This window comes from Podarcis vaucheri (assembly GCF_965113315.1).
Source record: "Podarcis vaucheri genome assembly, chromosome: 14".
NCBI lineage: Eukaryota > Metazoa > Chordata > Lepidosauria > Squamata > Lacertidae > Podarcis > Podarcis vaucheri.
In genome coordinates this window covers 1,558,205-1,579,958 of record NC_138752.1, presented here as the reverse complement: position 1 = coordinate 1,579,958, position 21,754 = coordinate 1,558,205, and the positions used below count along the sequence as shown (strand labels likewise).

Below are 21,754 nucleotides of genomic sequence, written 5' to 3'. Positions count from 1 at the left end.
TCTCCCAGTGGCTGCATGTAGATGTTGAAAAGCACGGGGGAGAGGACAGAACCCTGAGGCACCCCACAAGTGAGAGCCATGGGGTCTGAACACTCATCCCCTACCACCACTTTCTGAACACGGCCTAGGAGGAAGGAGCGGAACCGCTGTATAACAGTGCCCCCAGCTCCCAGCCCCTCTAGATGGTCCAGAAGGATGTTATGGTCAATGGTGTCAAAAGCCGCTGAGAGATCCAGCAGAACTAGGAAACAGCTCTCACCTTTGTCCCTAGCCCGCCGGAGATTATCGACCAGTGCGACCAAGGCAGTTTCAGTCCCATGATGAGGCCTGAATCCCGACTGGAAGGGATCCAAATGGTCCGCTTCTTCCAAGCATGCCTGGAGTTGTTCAGCAACCACTCATTCAATCACCTTGCCCAAGAATGGAAGATTTGAGACTGGGCGATAGTTGGCCAAATTGGCAGCATCTAAAGATGGTTTTTTAAGAAGCGGTTTGATAGCCGCCTCTTTCAGCGGGTCTGGGAAGGCTCCCTCACAGAGAGACGCATTCACCACCCCACGAAGCCCATTGCCCAGCCCTTCCCGGCTAGCTATTATAAGCCAGGATGGGCAAGGATCCAGGAGACAGGTGGTTGGTTTCACTCGTCCAAGCAGCCTGTCCACATCCTCGAAGGTAACAGATTGGAATTGATCCCACGCAACTTGACTAGACAGGACTCCAGCACTCTCCCTCCCCAGCCCCGCTCCCACGGTGGAGTCTACCTCTTCCCGAATCTGAGCGACTTTATCTGCAAAAAACTTTGCAAAATCATTGTAGGAGATCATGTGGCCCGTACTAGGCCCCAATGTAGCAGGTGGTTCCACTAAATTGCGAACCACCTGAAAGAGTCTCCTGCTGCTGTTTTCTGCAGATGGAATAGAGGCGGTGAAGAAAGTCTTCTTCGCCATCGCTACCACCACGTGGTAGGCTTGACATTGAGCTCTAACCCGTGTCCGGTCAGCTTCAGAATGAGTTAGCCGCCACCAGTGCTCTAGCCGTCTCATTGATTGTTTCATTGCCCTCAAATCTGTGGAAAACCACAGGGCTGTCTGGGCTCCATGCAATCAGAGAGGGCGCTTCGGAGCCAGACAGTCGATAGCCCTGGTTAACTCCGCATTCCAACGGGCCACCAGGGAATCAGCTGAAAGGCCATCAGCATGGGATAAAGCATCCCCTACCACTCTCTGGAAACCATTTGGATCCATTAAGTGGCGGGGGTGGACCATCCGAATTGGTCCCACCTCCCTGCAGAGGGGAAGGGTCGTGGAGAAGTCCATTTGCACCAGGAAGTGATCTGACCATGGCACTTCTTTCATTTTGCTTTTACTTAATGTCAGACCACCAACATCCATAGAGGTGAAAACCAGGTCTAAGGCATGTCCGTGGCTATGGGTTGGGCCAAACTTATTCAGGGACAGCCTCATGGAGTCCATGCTTTCCACAAAGTCCCAATCGGTCCCTTGTAAGGTTGTGTCGGCATGGATGTTAAAATCCCCTAGGACAACGAAACTAGGTGTCTCCAGGAGAACATCCGCCATAACCTGAAGCAGCTTGGGCAGGAAATCCTTGGTGCAGCGGGGAGGTCAGTACACCAAAAAAGGAATTCTGTACTGCCCCTATTGCCCAACTTCCAGAACATGCACTTGGAAAACTGGGTGTTCCCAATAGGATGACTGGTGCAAACTAGTGACTTCCTAAAAATCACTGCAACCCCCCCTCCCCGCCCACATGACCTGGGTTGCTGTGCGTAAGAGAAACCTGGTGGACAAGCAGCGGCAAGGACAGGCCCATCTGCTTCATCCAACCAAGTCTCTGTTACACATGACAGGTCAAGTCCTCCATCCATGATGGCAGTGGATGGCAGTGGTCTTATGAATCAATGACCTGGCATTGCACAGCAGCACCTTCAGGTCATGTGGGTATCCCTTGCTGATTCTAGTATCCGTCCAGTCAGGACCAGACCCGGAGGCAGGGATAGTCCTCAAACAATGACTAAACCTGCCTCCTCTGTAATGACACGGTCTGGTCTTAGCATAACTCCTCCTCCTACCCGTGATCACTGAGATCAGTTGTCCCAGTGCATCCCCCCTTGTGGAACATGCTCCAGCCATTTTGTTAGCTGGGACCCACTCCCCGGCAGCCCTGACCCCTCCCCTTAAGAACAAAATAAAACTCTTTTTAAAAAACACAATAAAACAATACTAACAAAAAACTAAAAATTACAAGCACATCAAAATCAAACAAATTCCGGAGCCCAACCAAACATCCATCCCACCCACCCCCCAAAAAAAATTCCAAAGGGAAAAAGAAAATTTCAAAACATTTTAAAAAGAACTCTGCGCCCCTCCGAGTCCTTATGAGGCAGGTCCCGCCCTGGGCCAAGTGGTGAGTGGCAGGAGCAGGGCCCTTAGGCACTCACGCAGGAGTCCTTCCTATGCACTGGAGATTGCTGTCCATTGGGATTTGTGGGGTGGAAGGAGGAGAGGCCAACAGGATGTGGAGCCAGAGCCAATGACAGGCAGAACCAATTAATAGCTTTGTCCCAGTCTTCCTCCCTACTGCTGAGATGTAAAAGGGGCAATACTGAGATCAAGGAGGATGGAGATGGCAGACAAGGCAAGCCCCTTGACTACTGTAAGTAGGAAGGAAGGCAGGTGGGGCTGGCTGAGGGCAGGCTGAGGTTGGTGGGGCAGTTCCCCCTGCCCCCCAGTGGGCCAGCCTCCACTGTTCCTATCAGTGGTCATCAAGACCAAATCTGGTAACCATTTGGCAGGAACACAAATGATCAGAGTTGCCTACATTCTGTATGTACTCCAGGTATGCTAGCTTTCCATGTATGGAAATGAGGACCTGGCCTCTGGTTCTCATCTCTTTTGAAATAAAGACAGTGTCTAACATGTGGGGTGGGAAAGTGTGAAGGCATATAGGAACATAAAAATAAACAATGCAAATAAGATGCAAATAGACTTAAATAATTTATTCTGGGCACCAGATTTGGTAAATTGGTGAGATGGTGCAGTATACAGAAGGCCCCAGCAGTTGCCAAGGCTATTAACACTGATACTGTCCGTTTCTTAGACTGTACCTCCCAAAAGAAGTTTGCATCCAATCATCCTATATAAGCCAAGTGCACTGAATATGCTATTGCTACTTAACATATTTTAATAGATTGCCAACATAAAAAAAAACTTTTTTGCAAGTCCACAAGTGCAGGTCAAGCAAAATCTTTAGAAACAGCCTCTACAAAATTGGGGGCCGACATTAAGATGCCAATGGTACAAATTATTGTGAAGACCGAAAAAGCCATCAAACAGAGGCGGTCCACAACAGAAGCAGCAAACTTCCATTCATTGCAAATGGCTTCTGCCTCATCCTGGTCTCGGAACCGGTTGGCAATATATCGGACCTCCTCTAGGATCTTTGCCAGTTCTGGGTCAGTTTCAGACGGATGTCCACTGTGAAGGAGGTTGTCTTCGTCAGTCGCGGAGCAAGTCATTCTCCCACAGATCACACCGGAATCAGTGGTAGGGGTGCAATGGACACCTTCCAGGCCTCTGAAGCCTATGTAGAGCATATTCCCATTACTGGATTGCTGCCCACTCACAGTGTTTACATCTATGCTGGACATACTGCATCGACGCTGTTTATGCTGGCATGCTGGTCGCACTTTGTCCTCCCCTGGTCTTTTCATTCTCAGGAACCAGGCACACCAGTTGAGAAGGATGATTCTGGTCTGGGAAACATGTATAAAAACACACCGTAGCTATTATATCTTGGAAGATATCTGGCCCCTTGCATGTTACTTGCTTGTCTAGCAATGGTAAGGTCATTGACCAATGAGCCCTGTGCCTGCACTCCACTCTGGTTCATACATTCAGTTGGGGGCTAGCACTACAAGAGTGTGGAGGAGGAGCAGTCTTTAAAGGGGAGCCCAAAGCACAGTGGAAGAGCACATTCTTAGCATGCAGGAGGTGCCAAGTTCAATGCCTAGAATATCCAGCCGAAACAGGGATGGGCGCCTGTGGCTCTCCAGATGTTGCTAGATAACTTTAGGAAGAAAGTAAGTGCTGTTGGACTATGAAATGGACTACTGTAGAGGGTGGTGGACCCTCCTTCACTGGAGGTTTTTAAATGGAGGTTGTATGGCCATCTGCCAGGGATTCTTTAGCAGTGATTCTTCATTGCAGGACATTGGGCTGGATGACCCCTGGGGTCCCTACCAACTCTACAGTTCTATGATTCTTTCCATCCCTACCTGTGACCCTCCAGATGTTATTTGACTCCTGCTTCCATCAGCCAACATGGCCAATGGTAAGGGATGATGGGAGTTTTAGATCAGCAACATCTGGAGGGCCACATGTGCTAGTTACATGACTAGCCAGTCACATGAAGGTCAGCTTACACAATTCTCCCCTCAAAAGAGTGAGGGAAAGATCATATTAATTAGGTACACACTTGGATGGCCCGGGTTGTACTAGATGCTACAAAAAGGCTCCTGTTGCTTCTCTACTTCTTCTACTGCCAAACTGTCCTAGCTGAATGTATGAGCAGGGCCAGCCCACCCATGAGGCAAGATGAGGCAACCGCCTCAGGCAGCAGCAGGATCCAATTTAGATCTTTCTCTCCCCTCCCCGCCCCATTCCTGATGTAGTTCTTCCCTCACCCTTTCTTCCCTAGTGAGGAGAGGGGCTCCATTTTGGGGTCCACCTCAGGGGCCAAAATGTTTTTGGCTGGCCCTGTGTATGAGCCAGGGTCTTGTGAAATCAAACCTCCCCATTGGCTTCTGAGCCACACATGTGCAAAGTGTCTTCCAGATAAACTACTTTACAAAAACCTTTTTGTTCAGATCTCTCTCTCTTAAGACAATAATGTCTAGGCTTTGCAATTTGCCCAGTTTCCTCCTGTTTTCATCTCAAACTCTCCAAAATCAAAATACTGTTTTCAATCAAATTTAACACACTATTTTTAATCATCTTCAGTTTTACATTTTTTATTGACAGTTCAAACTCTCTCGGTGCAGGAATGTTTAAAAGCTATTCTTAAACCAGATGTTGGGGATATATATATATCACCTAATGCAAAAAAAAAGATCTCACAGAAACTCACAAACCACTTTTGAATATCCTGTCTTCATCCTCTTTACTGTTTGTTAAGAAACTACCTGGTGATTAGCAAAATCAATGCTCCATCTTGCCTAGCACACTCAGCCCTGACTGGTAATAGCTCACAAAGGTCTCAAGCAGAAGTCCTGAGATCATTTTTATGGGAGGGCATCATGATGGACCTTGATGCCTTATTCCATACAGCCTAACATACTGCCTTTCATTTGACAACATAGGAGTATGTATTTAAACATAGTGAAGTCTGAAGACACAAATGCATACATATGTTTGTTGGGGATGAGTAGAATCTGCTCCAATGGCTGAGATCTGACTGCAGTTTGAAGCACGTCCAGCCACTTCATAAGTAAAGATTTTTAGAAATGTTTTTTGAAGTTAGAAGGATAGGAGACCAGGGACCAGGCAGAAAAATCCAAGGTTTAGGTCCCCTGAGCCACTCACTAGCAATGCTCCTGACCTGTTGCCTCCAGAACTCCACCTCCCATCATCCTTGACCATTGGCCATGGTGGCTGAAGGGCCACATGTCCCCCATCTCTGATGTATGGCTGAACTATGCTTGCAAAGACATATGTGCTATCAAACCATTTCCGTTTGCTGCCTCATCCAACTAATATCTGGGGAATAAGAATGACTTGCCTGCTCCTGTAGCAGGACTGTGATCTGCAGGGTTTCAGTTATATAGAGACAGGGAGGGGAAAATATGCATCATCTGGGCTCTTACCCACTTGGGCATTTTCCCCCCATCTGGATCATGGTGGTGATACTGCAAAACGATCACGGTAACCACAACTGAAAGTCCGACAATAATCATGGTGCTTGCAAAATACTGTGCTGCAAATGGAGAGGAGAAGAAGATGAAGAGGAGGAGGAGGAGGAAATAATGACCAGGTTATGGGGAGAATTTAGGCTGCAATGCCACTTCAAATAGCTGTCATTCACCTAATAGTCTAACATTGTAGTCCAAACACTGTTGGACTACAACTCCCAGCATTCCTGGCCATTGGCCATGCTGGCTGGGGACTGATGGAAGCTTGAGTCTGGAAAGCCACAGGAGAGAGGACAGTGCAGTTGGTAGAGCATGAGACTTAATCTCAGGATCAAGGGTTTGAGCCCTACATTGGGGAGATTCCTGCATGGCAGGGAGTTGAACTAGGTGACCCTTGTAGTCCCTTCCAACTCCACAATTATTGGATAGCCCTACATCCTGGATCCAAAGGATGGAGTGCACAGAGCCCCCTGTGGATATGGGCATTTTATTCTATCCTGCCAGAAAGTTAGCACAGGATGAGTGCAAGACAGGAAATACTTCTGCACATGTGCAGTATTTAATTCCTTTTATTTATTCATTGCATTTATACCTCACCTCTCCTCCAAGGAGCTCAAGGTGGTGTCTCTGGTTCTCCCCTTCTCCATTTTATCCTCACAACAAATCTGTGAGTTGGGTTAGACTGAGAGGCAGTGACCCAAGGTCACCCAATGTGGATTTGAACCCTGGTGTGACCACACTGACTCTCTTTTTATAGAATGAATGAAGAGATTAGAAGCCCCTACATGTTGGAGGCTCTGGGTCATGGCAGTAGAATTAACCACTTAATTGGCTCCCAGCACCACAGCATAAGCCTTTTACTTTTAAACATTGTAATTTCTTCCCTCACCAAATATTTGCCAACTGTGCAATTTCCTACCCCCAAACCATAAGCCAAGACTTCTAAACCAGTAAATCTACTGAACACACACAATTCCTGATCTATATTATTGTGGCCTTGTTGCAAGTTTGAATATAAAATTGCTCACTGAACATTAATACTGCTGTTACTCACCTATTAATGGCACTGAATCAGATGTCGCTGGCATAATTTCGGCCACCAGGAGCATAAACACTGTGAGGGAGAGTAAAACGGTGATTCCTGAAAGGCAAAGTATTGGTATGGAATCAGGACATAAAGGCACTCTCAGGGTTGAGGAAAAGAGGAATGAAATTATTAAGAGGCTCACATACTAATGAAAATATGTATTTCTTCCCCTACAAGGAAAGGTTGCAGAGCTTGGGGCTTTTTTATTTAGAAAAAAAGGCAAGTAAGAGGTGACATGATAGAAGTTTATAAAATTATTCATGATATATAGAGAGAAGATAAAGAAAAGCCTCACCCGTGGGTGAGATCCTGTGGTCAGAAATAGTCAAAAAGAAGGGAGTCCAAGAAGGATGGGAGTTTCTACAAGGAGAAATATTGAAGGCAGACAATTCCAAAGGCAGGCAATTCCAACAAGGATGTGTAAGAAATGGAAGAAAGGGGAAATCACAAAAGAGGAGTAGACACAACTAGCCAACAGTTGCAAGGTGAAGGTCAGGCTGGCTAAAGCTCAGAATGAGCTTGCAAGAGAGGTTTAAAATAATTTAAAAGGTTCCTGTGGCTGTGTTTGAACCAAGAGGACCAACAAGCAAGTGGTAGGTCCTCTGTATGGAGAAGATGGAGAAACGCTATTGGGTGACAGAGAGAAAGCAGAACTGCTCAACATCTGCTTTGCCTCTGTCTTCACCCAAAAGGAAAGTGATGCCCAACCTGGTGATAAGAGAATAAATGATGTAAGGAGGGAGCTGCAGCCCAAGATAGGGAAAGAGGTGGTAAGAGAGCACTCAGCTACTTTAAATAAATTCAGATCTCCAGGACCTGATGAACTTGATCAACCTGATGAAGAAGCTTGCGGGTGTAATCTCAGAGCCTTTGTCTATGACCTTTGAGAATTCTTAGAGAACAGGTGAGGTCCCTGCAGACTGGAGGCGGACAAATGTCCCCAACTTCAAAAGGCGGGAGGCAGAAAAACCAGGTAACTACTGACCGGTGAGCTTGACATCAATACCATAAAATGTCCTAGAACACATAATACAACAGTCTATCTGTAAGCACTTAGAAGAGGATGCTGTGATGACTAAGACCCAGCATGGGTTTCTCAAAAACAAGTCATGTCAGATGAATCTCATTCCTTTTTTTGAATTTGCTGCCAAGGAGTGTGGTGGAGTCTCCTACTTTGGAGGTCTTTAAGCAGAGGCTTGACAACCATATGTCAGGAGTGCTCTGATGGTGTTTCCTGCTTGGCAGGGGGTTGGACTCGATGGCCCTTGTGGTCTCTTCCAACTCTATGATTCTATGATTCTATGATTCTATGATAGAGTTACAAATTGGGTGGATATGGGGAATGCTGTGGACATAGTGTATCTTAACTTCAGTAAGGCTTTTGACAAAGTCCCCCCTGAGGAAGCTAGTAAAATGTAGGTTGAACGAGGTAACTTTTAGGTGGATTTGTAGCTGGATGATTGACTGAACCCAAAGAGTACTCATTAATGGTTCCTCACCATCCTGGGGGAAAGTGACAAGTGGGGTGCTGCATGGTGGTGTCCTGGGCACATTGTTGTTCAGTGTGTTTATTAAAAAGACTTGGACAAAGGAATTAAGGGAATGCTCATGAAATTTGCAGATGACACCAAACTGGGAGGGGTAGCTAATAATGCAGAAGACAGAATCGGGATTCAAAATGACCTTAACAGATTGGAGAACTGGGCACAAGTTAACAAAATGAATTTCAATAGGGACAAATGTACCGTTCTGCATTTAGGCAGGAAGAACCAGATGCATAAATATAAGATGGGGGACACCTGGCTTGCCAGTGGTACATTTGAAAAGGATCTAGGGGTCTTAGTGGACCACAAGCTGAACATGAGTCAACAGTGTGATGCAGCAGTGAAAAAAATAAAAAAATCCAATGCTATTCTAGGCTGCATCAACAAAAGCCTAGTGTCCAGATCAAGGGAAGTAATAGTACCACTCTCTTCTAACTTGGTCAGACCACATCTGGAATACTGTGTCCAATTCTTGGCATGCACCACAATTTAAGAAGGATGTTGACAAGCTGAAATGTGTGCAGAGGAGGGCAACCAAAATGATCAAGGGTCTACAAACCAAGCCTTACGAGGAGTGCTTGAAGGAGCTGGGTATGTTTAGCCTGGAAAAGAGGAGAATAAGAGAGATATGACAGCCATCTTCCAATATCTCAAGGGCTGTCACATGGAAGAGGGAACAAGCTGTTTTCTCCTGCTCTGGAGGGCAGGACTTTCTGACAGTAAGAGTTGTTCAGCAGTGGAACAGACTCCCACAAGTGGTGGTGGACTCTCCTTTCTTGGAGGTTTTTAAGCAGAGGTTGGATGATAATCTGTCATGGATGCTTTAGCTGAGATTCCTGCATTGCAGGGGTTGGATTGGATGACCCTTGAAGTTCCTTCCAACTCTACGATTTTATGATTCTATGAGTTGTTGGAGGCTGAAGGGGCAACAGGATTTGGTGAGCAAGGAGAGCCTGTGACAGAGAGCAGTTCTGACTCAGAGGCTGAAGCAGAGGTGGGGGTGGGGCAAAGGCTGCAGAAGAACACAGATTGTCCTACTGTGACAAGCTCCCCTCCCCACTTGTCTCCAAGGACACACAGAGTGATGCACAGAGTGGAACAGAGATTGGAGATGCCCCGTTGCAGTTTGAGACTGCTTGGGAAACTTCTGGCAAAGTAGGAGGCTTAGAGGTGGGTGAAGGTGGGGAACCTCAGTCCTGGCAACTGCTCTACTGGGGCAAAACTTGCTGGGATGTATTGCTGAGTTGTATGCCGTTTCTTTGAATAAAGAGTTAGCTTCTCGGAGAAACACTTGTTTCTTGCTTGCTGACCTGCATCTGACTCCAGTCCTGACAGCAGGCTTCCTTTGTTTCCTATATGTGCAGCCTTAATTGCATTACTACTACTACTATTACTATTATCATATTCATTATTGACTTGGAAAGAGCCCAGAATGTTTCTCCTCCCTTCTGTGTATTTTTGTAGGGTTGTGAATTGTGACCTTTGGCACTTTTTTTTCATTGCTCATCACTTGCACAGGGAAAGATGCCAGTGTGAGCCATCTTTTGCAGATGTGTCCTTTCCCAATAATAGCAAACAAAGCAAGAACAAAAGTTTAACCCTGAACAAATGCCCATTGTTGTGGTTGTTTAGTTGTTTAGTCGTGTCCGACTCTTCGTGACCCCATGGACCAGAGCACACCAGCACTTCTGTCTACCACCGCCTCCCGCAGGCTGGTCAAACTCATGCTAGTAGCTTCGAGAACACTGTCTAACCATCTTGTCCTTTGTCGTCCCCTTCTCCTTGTGCCCTCCATCTTTCCCAACATCAGGGTCTTTTCCAGGGAGTCTTCTCATGAGGTGGCCAAAGTATTGGAGCCTCAGCTTCAGGATCTGTCCTTCCAGTGAGCACTCAGGGCTGATTTCCTTCAGAATGGAGAGATTTGATCTTCTTGCAGTCCATGGGACTCTCAAGAGTCTCCTCCAGCACCATAACTCAAAAGCATCAATTCTTCGGCGACCAGCCTTCTTTATGGTCCAGCTCTCACTTCCATACATCACTACTGGGAAAACCATAGCTTTAACTATACAGACCTTTGCTGGCAAGGTGATGTCTCTGCTTTTTAAGATGCTGTCTTGTTTGTCATTGCTTTTCTCCCAAGAAGCAGGCGTCTTTTAATTTTGTGGCTGCTGTCACCATCTGCAGTGATCATGAAGCCCAAGAAAGTAAAATCTCTCACTGCCTCCATTTCTTCCTCTTCTATTTGCCAGGAGGTGATGGGACCAGTGGCCATGATCTTCGTTTTTTTTGATGTTGAGCTTCAAACCATATTTTGCTCTTTCACCCTCAATAAAAGGTTCTTTAATTCCTCCTCACTTTCTGCCATCAAGGTTGTGTCATCTGCATATCTGAGGTTGTTAATATTTCTTCCAGCAATCTTAATTCCGGCTTGGGATTCAGTACTTTTATTTTTTTACAGAATAACTGTTTCTCTACAATATATTTTTGAAAGTTATTTGTTCACTATGGATTTGGACACTTCTTAAAAAACCAGAAGCAAATTTTACATGATTGTTTTTGAGATCAAGAAGCAGGCTTTCTTCTATGTTGGGATACGGTTGGATGCCATTTTGAACCAAGATGATGGACTGGGGCTGTGTATACACCATACATTTTAAGTACGACTCCTCCCCCCCCCAAAAAAAAAAATCCCTGGAAACTATAGTTTACCCCTCACAGAGCTTGAAATCCCAGACTACAGCTCCCAGGATTCTTTTGGGGATGTCGTGTACTTTCATGGTATGTACACAGTTTGGTCCTTTCAAAACCTGCAATTTTTGAGGGGGCGGGGAGGCTGCTGTTCTTTTCCTACATCTATATTTCCCTGGGTTCATGGCTGTTGCAAGAAGTACCTGTGGGGCACTGAGAGCCTGGGATTGTTTATTTGTTTGCTTTTTTCTTAAATTCAGCCACAGTAGACTTTAAAAAAAGAATTAAAGCTTCATCTAAGTTATATAGAGAGAGATAATATAGATATAGATATAGATATAGATATAGATATAGATATAGATATAGATATAGATATAGATATAGATATAGATATAGATATAGATATAGATATAGATATAGATATAGATATAGATATCTTCCATTCCTCTGCTATAATGATGGTGGTGGTGATGATGATGATGATTGTGATAAAAAAAATCCACACGAAGAGCTCTTGTGAACTCCACAAGGAGAATTCTAGACAATTGAAAGGCCTATATCAGAGGACTGTGGTCTTTGGAGGACAATTACAAGGCCTCTACAATCCATCATAGAGATGTAGAGTGGGAAGGTATCCCAAGGGTAATGCACTTCAACCCCCTGCATCGCAGAAATAATTATAACCAAAGAACCAAATCTCTTCCCATCTGAAAGTTATTCCTATTGTTGAACCCAAACCTCCTTTCTTGTAATCCATTGGTTCAGGTTTTGCCCTTTGAAGCAGCAAAAAAGAAGCTTGCTACATCTTCCATATGGCAGCCCTTCAGATATTTCAAGATAGTTCACATCTCAGTCTTCTCTTCTTCATGCTAAACATACCCCGCTCCCTTAATCATTTCTCATAAGGTTTGGTTTCCAGACCCTTGATCATCTTGGTCATCGTGCTCTGCACACCTTCTAGCTTGTCAATACCTTTTTTAAACTGTGCACGCACAGCCGCCAGAGAATTTTGAGGAGGTCCCTTCCTTGAAAGAAATTGGGGGGCTCAATGGCACACCTGCCCACACCCACACAGCCCTCTCACACCTTCCCCTAATTGAAGGCGGTTGGAGTATCTTGACTTCTCCTGTGGTGGGACTGAGTGGCTGTGCAAAGAACAAACAGCAGCACCATGTTTCTGGGTCAGAGGGAGCAGGTGGTGGAGGTACGGGGTGCTGCTATTGCCTGGGTTTAGGGTTAACGAGGCATGGAATGGGGTGCAGCCAACATCATCCTAGGAGAGGGAGGGGAGACACTTTATGTCTGTTGTCCCTACTCAGCCACACATCCCAATACATTAGCAGAAAAATAGTACAATATCCCTCATGAGGGTGGGGATACTTGAAAAATGTCTAGCCATAATTCATGCAACAAATGGATGAATTTAAAATCTGCATTAGAACTACAGACACATTTCCTTCTTTTTAAAAAATGCAAACTGGTGCAGAAATGTAGTGAACTGAACTTCAGAATGGGGGGGGGATGAAAGTGAAAGAAATTGCATTTGACAGATTCATCCATCCGATTTCCAGGGTACATATACAGTCTGCACTGCAGTATCCCTCCTTCTGTGATTGTGCCATGAATAGGTTCTGTCCCCTTTTCATTCATCTTCCTTCTCTCTCTATCCCTGGGCCATGCATTCTGTGACTTCTTGAGAGTTTCCACTTGTAACTACTTTCTCCTTGCCAGAAACTGGCTGTGACATTTAAGCTGAAAATGCATGCAAAATAGCTTTGCTTATAAACAAATAAAATAATATGTTTACCGAGTGAAATCTTCTCCCCAGAGTCAGCTGGAAGCAGGAAAACGAGAAGGGCAAGAGCTGAGATCAGCACACAGGGGATGAGAAGATTGAGCCCATAATACAGAGTCCTCCGTCGCATCGTCACCGTAAAGGTCACATCTGGATAAGGCTCTTTGCAACAGTCATAGAAAGATTCGGTTCTTTTCCCGGGAACACCTGTGGGGGTGGGACAAAAGGTCTCCTGTGAATTTCACCAAAGCAATTACTAAGAAAAGTCTCCCAGGGTTATTGCTGAGAGCAGATGTGGGCACCTCATGGCTCCCAGGCCATCTGTGGCCCTGGCAGAACTTCACTGAAGCCCACATGGATCCTCCAGCTGCCCCTCTGTTACCACCAACATCACTACCTGCTTCCAAAGGTTGCTGCCTCCCCATTCAGGGAGCTTAGCAAAGGACAGCAACTGATACAAATAAATGATTATCTGTCACCAGAAATTATCGTTCTCCAGCCTACCAAATACTGCTTTGGTTGTGTGATACTGGCACCCTGTCTGGTAAGCCATTGAGGCTACAAGTCAGAGTAGCAGTATGATTGTGATGGGGATGACAGTGTGTGTCAGGAGAGTCATCCCATGTGCTTCCCCCACATGTAAAACTGCTCTGCCTCCCATCACCCCACCAAGCAGAGGTTTAGCAGCTGAGGGAGCACATCTGTAAGGGGGAAGATAAGGCTAGCAGTGACTACTAGCCATGATGACTATGTTCTGCTTCCACTATTGTCGGTGGCAGGCCTCTGAACACCAGTAACTGTAAATCACAAGTAGGAAGAATGCTGTTGCCTTCATGCCCTGCTTGTCTGGCATCTAGTTGGCCACTGTGAGAACAGGATGTTGGACTAGAGGGGCCATTCAGCAGGGTTCTTCATATGTTCTTAGGAGGATGCAGAGGTAGCAGGGCTTAACCAACACTCTCCTCCCTGCATATCTCCTTCGTGTGTGTGTGTGTGTGTGTGTGTGTGTGTGTGAACCCAGGTCCCACTCACTGCTGACTCCAATCATAGCACCCCTGATCACTCAGCCACTACCTAGTAGCAAAAAAATGTTACTCCTTCCTGGTCAAAATACTCTTGAGGTATCCACCTTCCTGAAGCTAAGCAAATCTAGCTCTGGTCAGTGGTTGGTGGAGGAAACTGCCTGGATTTTGTCAACCTTTGCTGCCGCTATGTGTAGGCCATCCCTTGGTAGAAGAGGCTTCTTTGTTCTGTTTTAATTTGTTTTGCTAACACAACAGGCAGTGCTGCTTGTAATGGAACAATTCCACTTTCGCTGTCCTAACCACCATATTGTTAACCCCCAAATGACCAAGATTTGTCCTGAGACGTATTGGGGAAGGCAAACTTTTGTGGCCATCAGTGGAGGGTGATCACCCAGATGTTACTCCGACTTGTAGCCTCAATGGCTCACGAGACAGGGCATCAGGATGAACAGTGGTCTCCTCTTCCTCACCCTGGTAACTCACTCTCTTTCCTCAGAGTTAGAAACACCTGGGAGATGTACTTCTACAAGAGACTTCTCAGCACCTGCACCAGTCTACAGCTCCCAGGTCTCCTTGGGGGAAGGCCAGGTCATTCTGGGTGTGACCTGCACACAAGGTGACCAGAAGCCAAGAAAACAAGAGGGAGGTAGAATTACATCTCCTTGGCAGTACACTTCTAAGGTCTTGCAGAATATGGATCCCCCTGTGAGATCTCATGAGGAAAGGGAAGGCTGTTTTGCCATGAGAATTACAATTTCACTGGGTCTTCTAGGCCACTGGTTGACAGGGTTAGAAAGGATTTCCCCCTCCCAATCTCAGTTGGCCCCCTGGTTGGGATGGGGGTCACCTTTCCCCAAGTGGACTTATGTTTAGCATTGAATGAATTCTGTATAATTTGGCAGAAATGACATTGGGCAAGAATAGCATTGGAAAGGTGGGCCCCCATAAGGGGCCTGAGGGGAGTGCTGGCTGAGGGATGCCCTAAGCTCATGCTGGGGCCTCTGCCTGACTGGAATCTCTGTCTCTGGATGCCCAGTGGGAACCTGGATGCTTGGCTTACACCTCAACAGGGTTCAATGCTGTGTGATTCCCATGGAGCGAGGCTGGCACTTCCCCAACCCAGTAAGGTGCCTTTGCAATGGCAGGGGCTGAGGGGAAGGAGGAAGTGATGCTTACCCTACTGCCATGCCAACTCTGCTTACCTTCTGTATTCAAAAAAGATCGGGTCTGATTTCACCCAACACCTGTGCCCTTTCTCAGTTATTACATCACTCTCACTGGGCTGCAGTTTGCATCTACCTGGGCAATGCAAACTCCAGGTAAGTGTGTGGTGCAGAGCAGCATGTTCAAACTGTTTAGCCTGTTTTGAAGACTTGTATAATGCAAGGGGCTAAATTCATCTTCAGGCTTATGAGAATTAAACACTGATAATGCAGGCAATGTATAAGAGCATTAACTGAGATTCTGCTTATCCTTTAGGTGCTTTAGAGAAGAAAGGCCCAAATCCCTTAGCCAATTTTTGCAAGTCTTACCCCTAAGCCCTTTCATTCAAACAGAGCTGTAGCTCTGCAGTAGAGCATCTGCTTTGCACAAAGAAGGTCACAGGTTCAATTCCCAGTGGCATCTCCAGGTAGGACTGGGAAATCCCCTCACCTGAAACCCTGGAGAGCAGCTGCCAGTCAGTTTAGGAAACACTGAGATAGATGAACTAAAGGACCAACTCAGTATAAAATAGCTTACTGTGTTTTAGTTTACTTTCCTTTAAACTGTTCTGAATATTTCATTATAAATTGCTACAATACATTCTGGGAACTTATGGTGAAGGGAGAGTAATAAAACAATTAATAAAGTTTCTACTCTGCCAGACTCATGGACATGAAGCTGAATGTTGGAAGAAAAAGTACTTCTTCATCATGCCGCACTCTGAACCTTCTTCCCCCAGGAGGCAGTGATGGCCACCAACTTGGATGACTTTAAAAGAGGATTAGATCAATACACAGAAGAGGGCTGTCAGCAGCTGCTAGCAGGGAGGGTTATGCTCTGCCTCCTGTCAAGGGCAGCAATGCTTTTGCATATCAGTGGCTGGAAATCACAGGCGGAGAGAGGGCTCTTGGGGTCAAGTGCTGCTTGAGGGTTTCCGACAGACATCTAAGTGAAGAAGAGCCTGGGCAAAGAGAAACATGTTGACATGACACTGGGTGAGATGGGCCATTGACCTGATCCAGAGGCTCTTCTAAGGTTCTTCCAGCAAAGCACTGGACCACGGAGGGCTAGCGTCCTATTTTATTTTTAAATTAAACATGTAGGAGAGAGGACTGGCCCACCCTCGTATTGTTCAAGGAATATTATGATCCTTCCCTAATCCTTGGAGCACTCTCCCACAATCTGAAAATCCAAGGAACAGAAATGTGTGTGAACATGATGACAATGATCTAACACTACTTGTGTTTCAGATGGAATTGAAGATTGACATAAAAAGGCTCAGCTAAACATTTAAACAGGACCCAAGAGAGTATCCCGATGCCACTGACAAGGTTCATTCTAAGGCACATCAGTTCCATCTCTGGAAGCGAATCTCCCTGACTGAACTGAAGGCAACTGCATTTAGGAATATCCATACAGCTTACCGACTAAATCCCACTCGCCATTTGAAATGTATCCAGATATTTCTGCTTCTTGCATTTGCAAATCCAAAGACCATCCACCGTAAGTCCAGGATCCAAACTTCAATTTACATTTCTGGACATCAAAAGGAAACCAGCGCACATCTATGGAGCAAGAACTCTTGAATATTCCTAGATGGATGTTTCGGATGAAGGGAATATATGTATATATATGAGCAGACATTTCTCAGCAATTCTCTCTCTCCCTTTTGTATAGCTGCTCGCAGGAAAATGCCCCCACCCTCTGACATTTAAAACAACTGATCTGCTTGAAAGTGTTTTTTCCCCAAAGCTGAATGAAAATAAGGGTATCAAGGTCAGCACCGTCGTTATCAAAACAGTGACATTCTGTACTCTCTCATTTGAGGATTGTTGTTCATTTCGCTTTTATTTCACAAAACAACATTTCCACTTACACCCAGCCAGCCAGCCACCACTGAATTATTTCATACGCACATAAATGCTCAACCTCAGGTATTTCCAAATGTGAACCTCACAGATCCATTGCAGCTGCAGGAACAAAGGCATCACTTCACATGATTATTTGCAGTTGTGACTAATTCACACCTTCAGTGAATTCAACACACTGAAATGATCTTGTGTGAATTGAGATGCCAGAAAAATTCATATGGTTAGAAAATGAACTCTCATAAGATTTATTTATGTATGTTTATTGCCTGTCCATCACTGAATGGCTCATGGAATATCACAATTTAAAACAACATACAAACTGTTCAAACTATTTCATTGAAACTACAAGCTTGATACCATTGCAAGGGCAGCAAAACTGGAGGGCAACCCAAGCATACCAACAGGGTAAACATCCACTCACCCAAAGCCCTGGGTAAAGAAAAACACTTTGACATGATGCCAAAAATGGTTCCATGATGGTGCACCTCAGAAGGGAGGGCGTTCCACAATCTGGGGGCCACCACCACCAAGAAAGCATTCTCACTTGTGCTGAAATCTGTCCTCCAATTTCTCAAAAATGTATTCCCCTGAGAAAGAGGCTTCCATTTTCATTATTAAAGAACATAATATTCTTTCTAGCTTCTTTTGAATACAGTATTGGGGATAATGTTGAATTCATCTGCTCATTGCAGATGAATTCTGTGACCAAGGTATTTGCATGTGTGTCTATTTCCAGGAAGCTGCTCTGGTCTGGTCAGACCACACCTGGAGTACTGTGTCCAGTTCTGGGCACCGCAATTCAAGAAGGACACTGACAAACTGGAACGTGTCCAGAGGAGGGCAACCAAAATGGTCAAAGGCCTGGAAACGATGCCTTATGAGGAACGGCTAAGGGAGCTGGGCATGTTTAGCCTGGAGAAGAGGAGGTTAAGGGGTGATATGATAGCCATGTTCAAATATATAAAAGGATGTCACATAGAGGAGGGAGAAAGGTTGTTTTCTGCTGCTCCAGAGAAGCGGACACGGAGCAATGGATCCAAACTACAAGAAAGAAGATTCCACCTAAACATTAGGAAGAACTTCCTGACAGTAAGAGCTGTTCGACAGTGGAATTTGCTGCCAAGGAGTGTGGTGGAGTCTCCTACTTTGGAGGTCTTTAAGCAGAGGCTTGACAACCATATGTCAGGAGTGCTCTGATGGTGTTTCCTGCTTGGCAGGGGGTTGGACTCGATGGCCCTTGTGGTCTCTTCCAACTCTATGATTCTATGATTCTATGATTCTATGAAGCATTTCCATCACACCCATAAAGGAGACCCAAGGCACAATGACTAAAGTGGGGAAAGGTTATATCCATTTAAAACATAGCAATATAGAGGATCTGCAGGAAAAAAAACCATTCACCAAAATTGAACATAGTCCAAGCAGAAAAGTTCCCTAAGGAGGGAGGAATTAACATTAGGAAGAACTTCCTGACAGTAAGAGCTGTTCGACAGTGGAATTTGCTGCCAAGGAGTGTGGTGGAGTCTCCTTCTTTGGAGGTCTTTAAGCAGAGGCTTGACAACCATATGTCAGGAGTGCTCTGATGGTGTTTCCTGCTTGGCAGGGGGTTGGACTCGATGGCCCTTGTGGTCTCTTCCAACTCTATGATTCTATGAATCATCTCCCTCCCAACTCCTGGGCATGTTTCCAGGTGTCCCATGTGGCCACACAGCAAGGGCTCAAGCGAATTCTTCCTCCCTGCTGCCAAGACCTTGGGTCTGTTAACCTGACAAGTGCATCATGGCTCTGCTGGCTTATCATTCATCCTGTGCACATGCAAAGCCCACAGGGCATCCCCAATAACCCACCAAGCAAATGCTGTGCAGGGTGGTCAAATAGTGCCCTCACTGCATAAATGCCTAAGGATTTTAGCCCACTAGATCTTTAATTTCTCTTTCCTACCCAAACCAGACACCAGATGTAAAGAAATTAGATGCCATTCTGAATACATTACTCCCAACTGTATGAAGCAGGCAAAAAGAGGAATTCCAAGGCCAATGAGGAGCTATAAAAAAGAAAATCCTACTCAGTCCCTTTTACGGGTGACTAGCAAAACCCACACTGCATAGGGAGGGAGGGTGCCACAGTGAAGAAGAGGGGGAAGTTTGGGGAAGAACTGGCTTATAAATTCACCCCAGGAGTGGGAGTGGTCTTTCCCCAGCACTTTGCAGCCTCCCTGGCTGTCTAAACTTCCTGATCTGAAAAAGGAGGCACTTCATGATTTGACTGACACATGGGCACCAGGAAGGCTGCATAGAGCTGGCGAAATGATTTGAAGAATGAAAGGAAGGACAGTCACAAACACCTCTTGGCCACCTCAAAAGAAAAAGAAAAACACGACACACACAAACAAAATATTCCACCCAACCCAATCAACTAAATTTTCTCTCTCCTTGCATAATTTTTGAATGCAATTTCATTTTTCATTAAATGATGGGGAATGGTTGGGTAGGAAAGGGGGGGGGTTCAGCACAGGACTACCTTCAATAAAAAGGCAACCACTGATGCTTTGAGTTTTCTCTATCTTGGGTTGCATTTAATCTGAGCCAAAGAAGAATGTCTTTCTTCTTCCATCCTGACATTGCTGAGGTGGTGGCAAAAGCTGTTATGGCTGTATAAGGGACTTCTGTCTGCCTATTGTCTGACTGATTCCTGATCTCCTCTCCTCATCTATGAAAACACACCAGGTTCCCTGCAAAGCAGAATTTTCACACGGCAAAATAACATTCTTACCTGGGGGGAGATACTGGCAGTATCCTGACGAGTTCACCAAAACATTGGTATGAAACGTAGCATCAAAGCGCTCATCGGCACTAAAATGAATAATGAAGAAAAGCAAATTTAGTCCTTCAGTTTAAAAATAAAACATGGTTTACTGCAAGGTGTGAAGCCTGGGTGGTATAGCAGTTTGAGTCTCAGACCAGGAACTTGGAAACCAGGGATCAAATCCTCCCACTTGGCCAGGAAGCTCAATGCCTCTCACCTTTGGGCAGTCATAGAATCATAGGATTGTAGAGCTGGAAGGGATCTCAGGAGTCATCTAGTCCAATGCAGGCAATGGAGGAATTTCAATTAAACTATCCCTGACTTGTGGCCGTCCAACCTCTGCTTAAAAACCTCTAAGGAAGGAGAGTCCATCACATTCCAAGGGAGTCCGTTCCACTGTCAAACAGCTTACAGCCATAAAGTTTTTCCTTTTTAATTTATTTTTATTGAAACTTTTCAGCATATATTACAATAAAAAACAGACTAGTCTAAAGAAAAAAGAAAAAAGAAAAAAGAAAAAAGAAAAAAGAAAAAAGAAAAAAATACAAAGCCCTCTGTCAGAGGTAGATCTTAACCCTTGTCTCACACAAAGGGTGTGGCCCCTCCCACCTCTCACCTGGGAGCTTCCCTTTCTTCTCCCACCCTGGGAAATCTTCCCTTCCCTGCCTCTCACGCAGGGTCTTTCACCCAACATTCATCACCTTCCTGTGTGTACTCTCCTTAACCCAGAATAGAGGACCTCAAAAAACAAAACATAGGCAAATAGAATGCATAGGAGAAAGAAAAGGCACAAGAAATAAAGAAAAGGGAATAGAAAAGGAAAGCAAGAGAGAAGGAAAATAAATAAAGAGAACTTCCGATTCACCATCTGTCAATTATGTGTGTAAGTTATTCAAAGTTTTCACTCCAGAATGGCATCCAGCTATATTCCAAGGTAATATCCAGCTGTTCCTCAATCTGCTAGACAGTATTTTCCTAATCTTCAACCCCATTCATTTTCTTTTCCACACAAAAAGTCCAAAGGGGGCTCTTCAATTGTTATTGTTGCTAAATGTTGAGAATAGTCTTTTTCCAGTCCAATATAATGGCTTTATCTTCAAGGAATTCCAACACCCATTATTAGGATAATAACCAATAGTTATTTATTTGTTGTATATTCATTCATTCATGCCATATCTTCCAATCCCATTTCCTGTTGGTCATGATTTCCCATCCTCATTTAGAAAAAAGTTCCTCCCCATTTCCTGTTCTTCCATTATTTTTCCAGAATAATTGCCAGAGGCTTGCCAGGTTTTTCCTCTGAAGTCACTCCAACTTGTACACAGGATCCTTTCTCTCTCGGCTCGATCTCTGCCATCTCAAGATGTTTCTTACTATCTCTGTCAATAGTTTCATCTCACTCCTCTGGCATCACAACTCTGTCATTTGCCTGTTTCACTCCTCCAGGCAGGTGGAGGTCTTCTCCATTCCATCCTCTGCTACCATTTCACTCTCCTGCCCAGGCAATCTTGATCAGTATTTTCCCCCAAAGGCCCGGTTTATTATTTGGTCTGAGCATTTTACACATCTTAGCTCTGAGCTCTTTCAGTTGCTCATCGTATAATTGTCACATGATACCAACAGTGGGATATTGGGCAATATCTTTGCCATATTGGTCTCCACCTTAACCGTCTCTGCCTTGAAAACTTGTGTCTGTCTCTTTAAGACAGAAGTGGCTTCCCATGCTCAGGAATGTAGCTTCACTTCTGTAGCCAGCATCCCAAAGAAAGGATGGTTTTCAAAGTAATATAAAATAACCATTCTTAATAAG

At 45.1% G+C, this 21,754-nt stretch overlaps 1 protein-coding gene across 5 annotated transcripts in view; it reads right to left on the bottom strand.

Moving 5' to 3' along the window:
* Nucleotides 1–3,001: 3,001 nt before the first annotated feature.
* CHRFAM7A (CHRNA7 (exons 5-10) and FAM7A (exons A-E) fusion) overlaps nucleotides 3,002–21,754 on the bottom strand; it is an 82,644-nt gene continuing 63,891 nt past the window's right edge. For 4 of the 5 annotated variants that reach the window (XM_082198085.1, XM_082198087.1, XM_082198088.1 and 1 more), the window contains 6 exons: nucleotides 19,912–19,991; nucleotides 16,693–16,860; nucleotides 13,053–13,247; nucleotides 6,981–7,067; nucleotides 5,882–5,991; nucleotides 3,002–3,772 (listed from right to left, as the gene is read on the bottom strand). In XM_082198085.1, the coding sequence (XP_082054211.1) occupies nucleotides 3,254–3,772; nucleotides 5,882–5,991; nucleotides 6,981–7,067; nucleotides 13,053–13,247; nucleotides 16,693–16,860; nucleotides 19,912–19,991 (1,159 nt within the window). In that variant the 3' untranslated portion in view covers nucleotides 3,002–3,253. The remainder of the gene's footprint in view (nucleotides 3,773–5,881; nucleotides 5,992–6,980; nucleotides 7,068–13,052; nucleotides 13,248–16,692; nucleotides 16,861–19,911; nucleotides 19,992–21,754) is intronic. The other variant, XM_082198086.1, reaches the window with a different exon arrangement.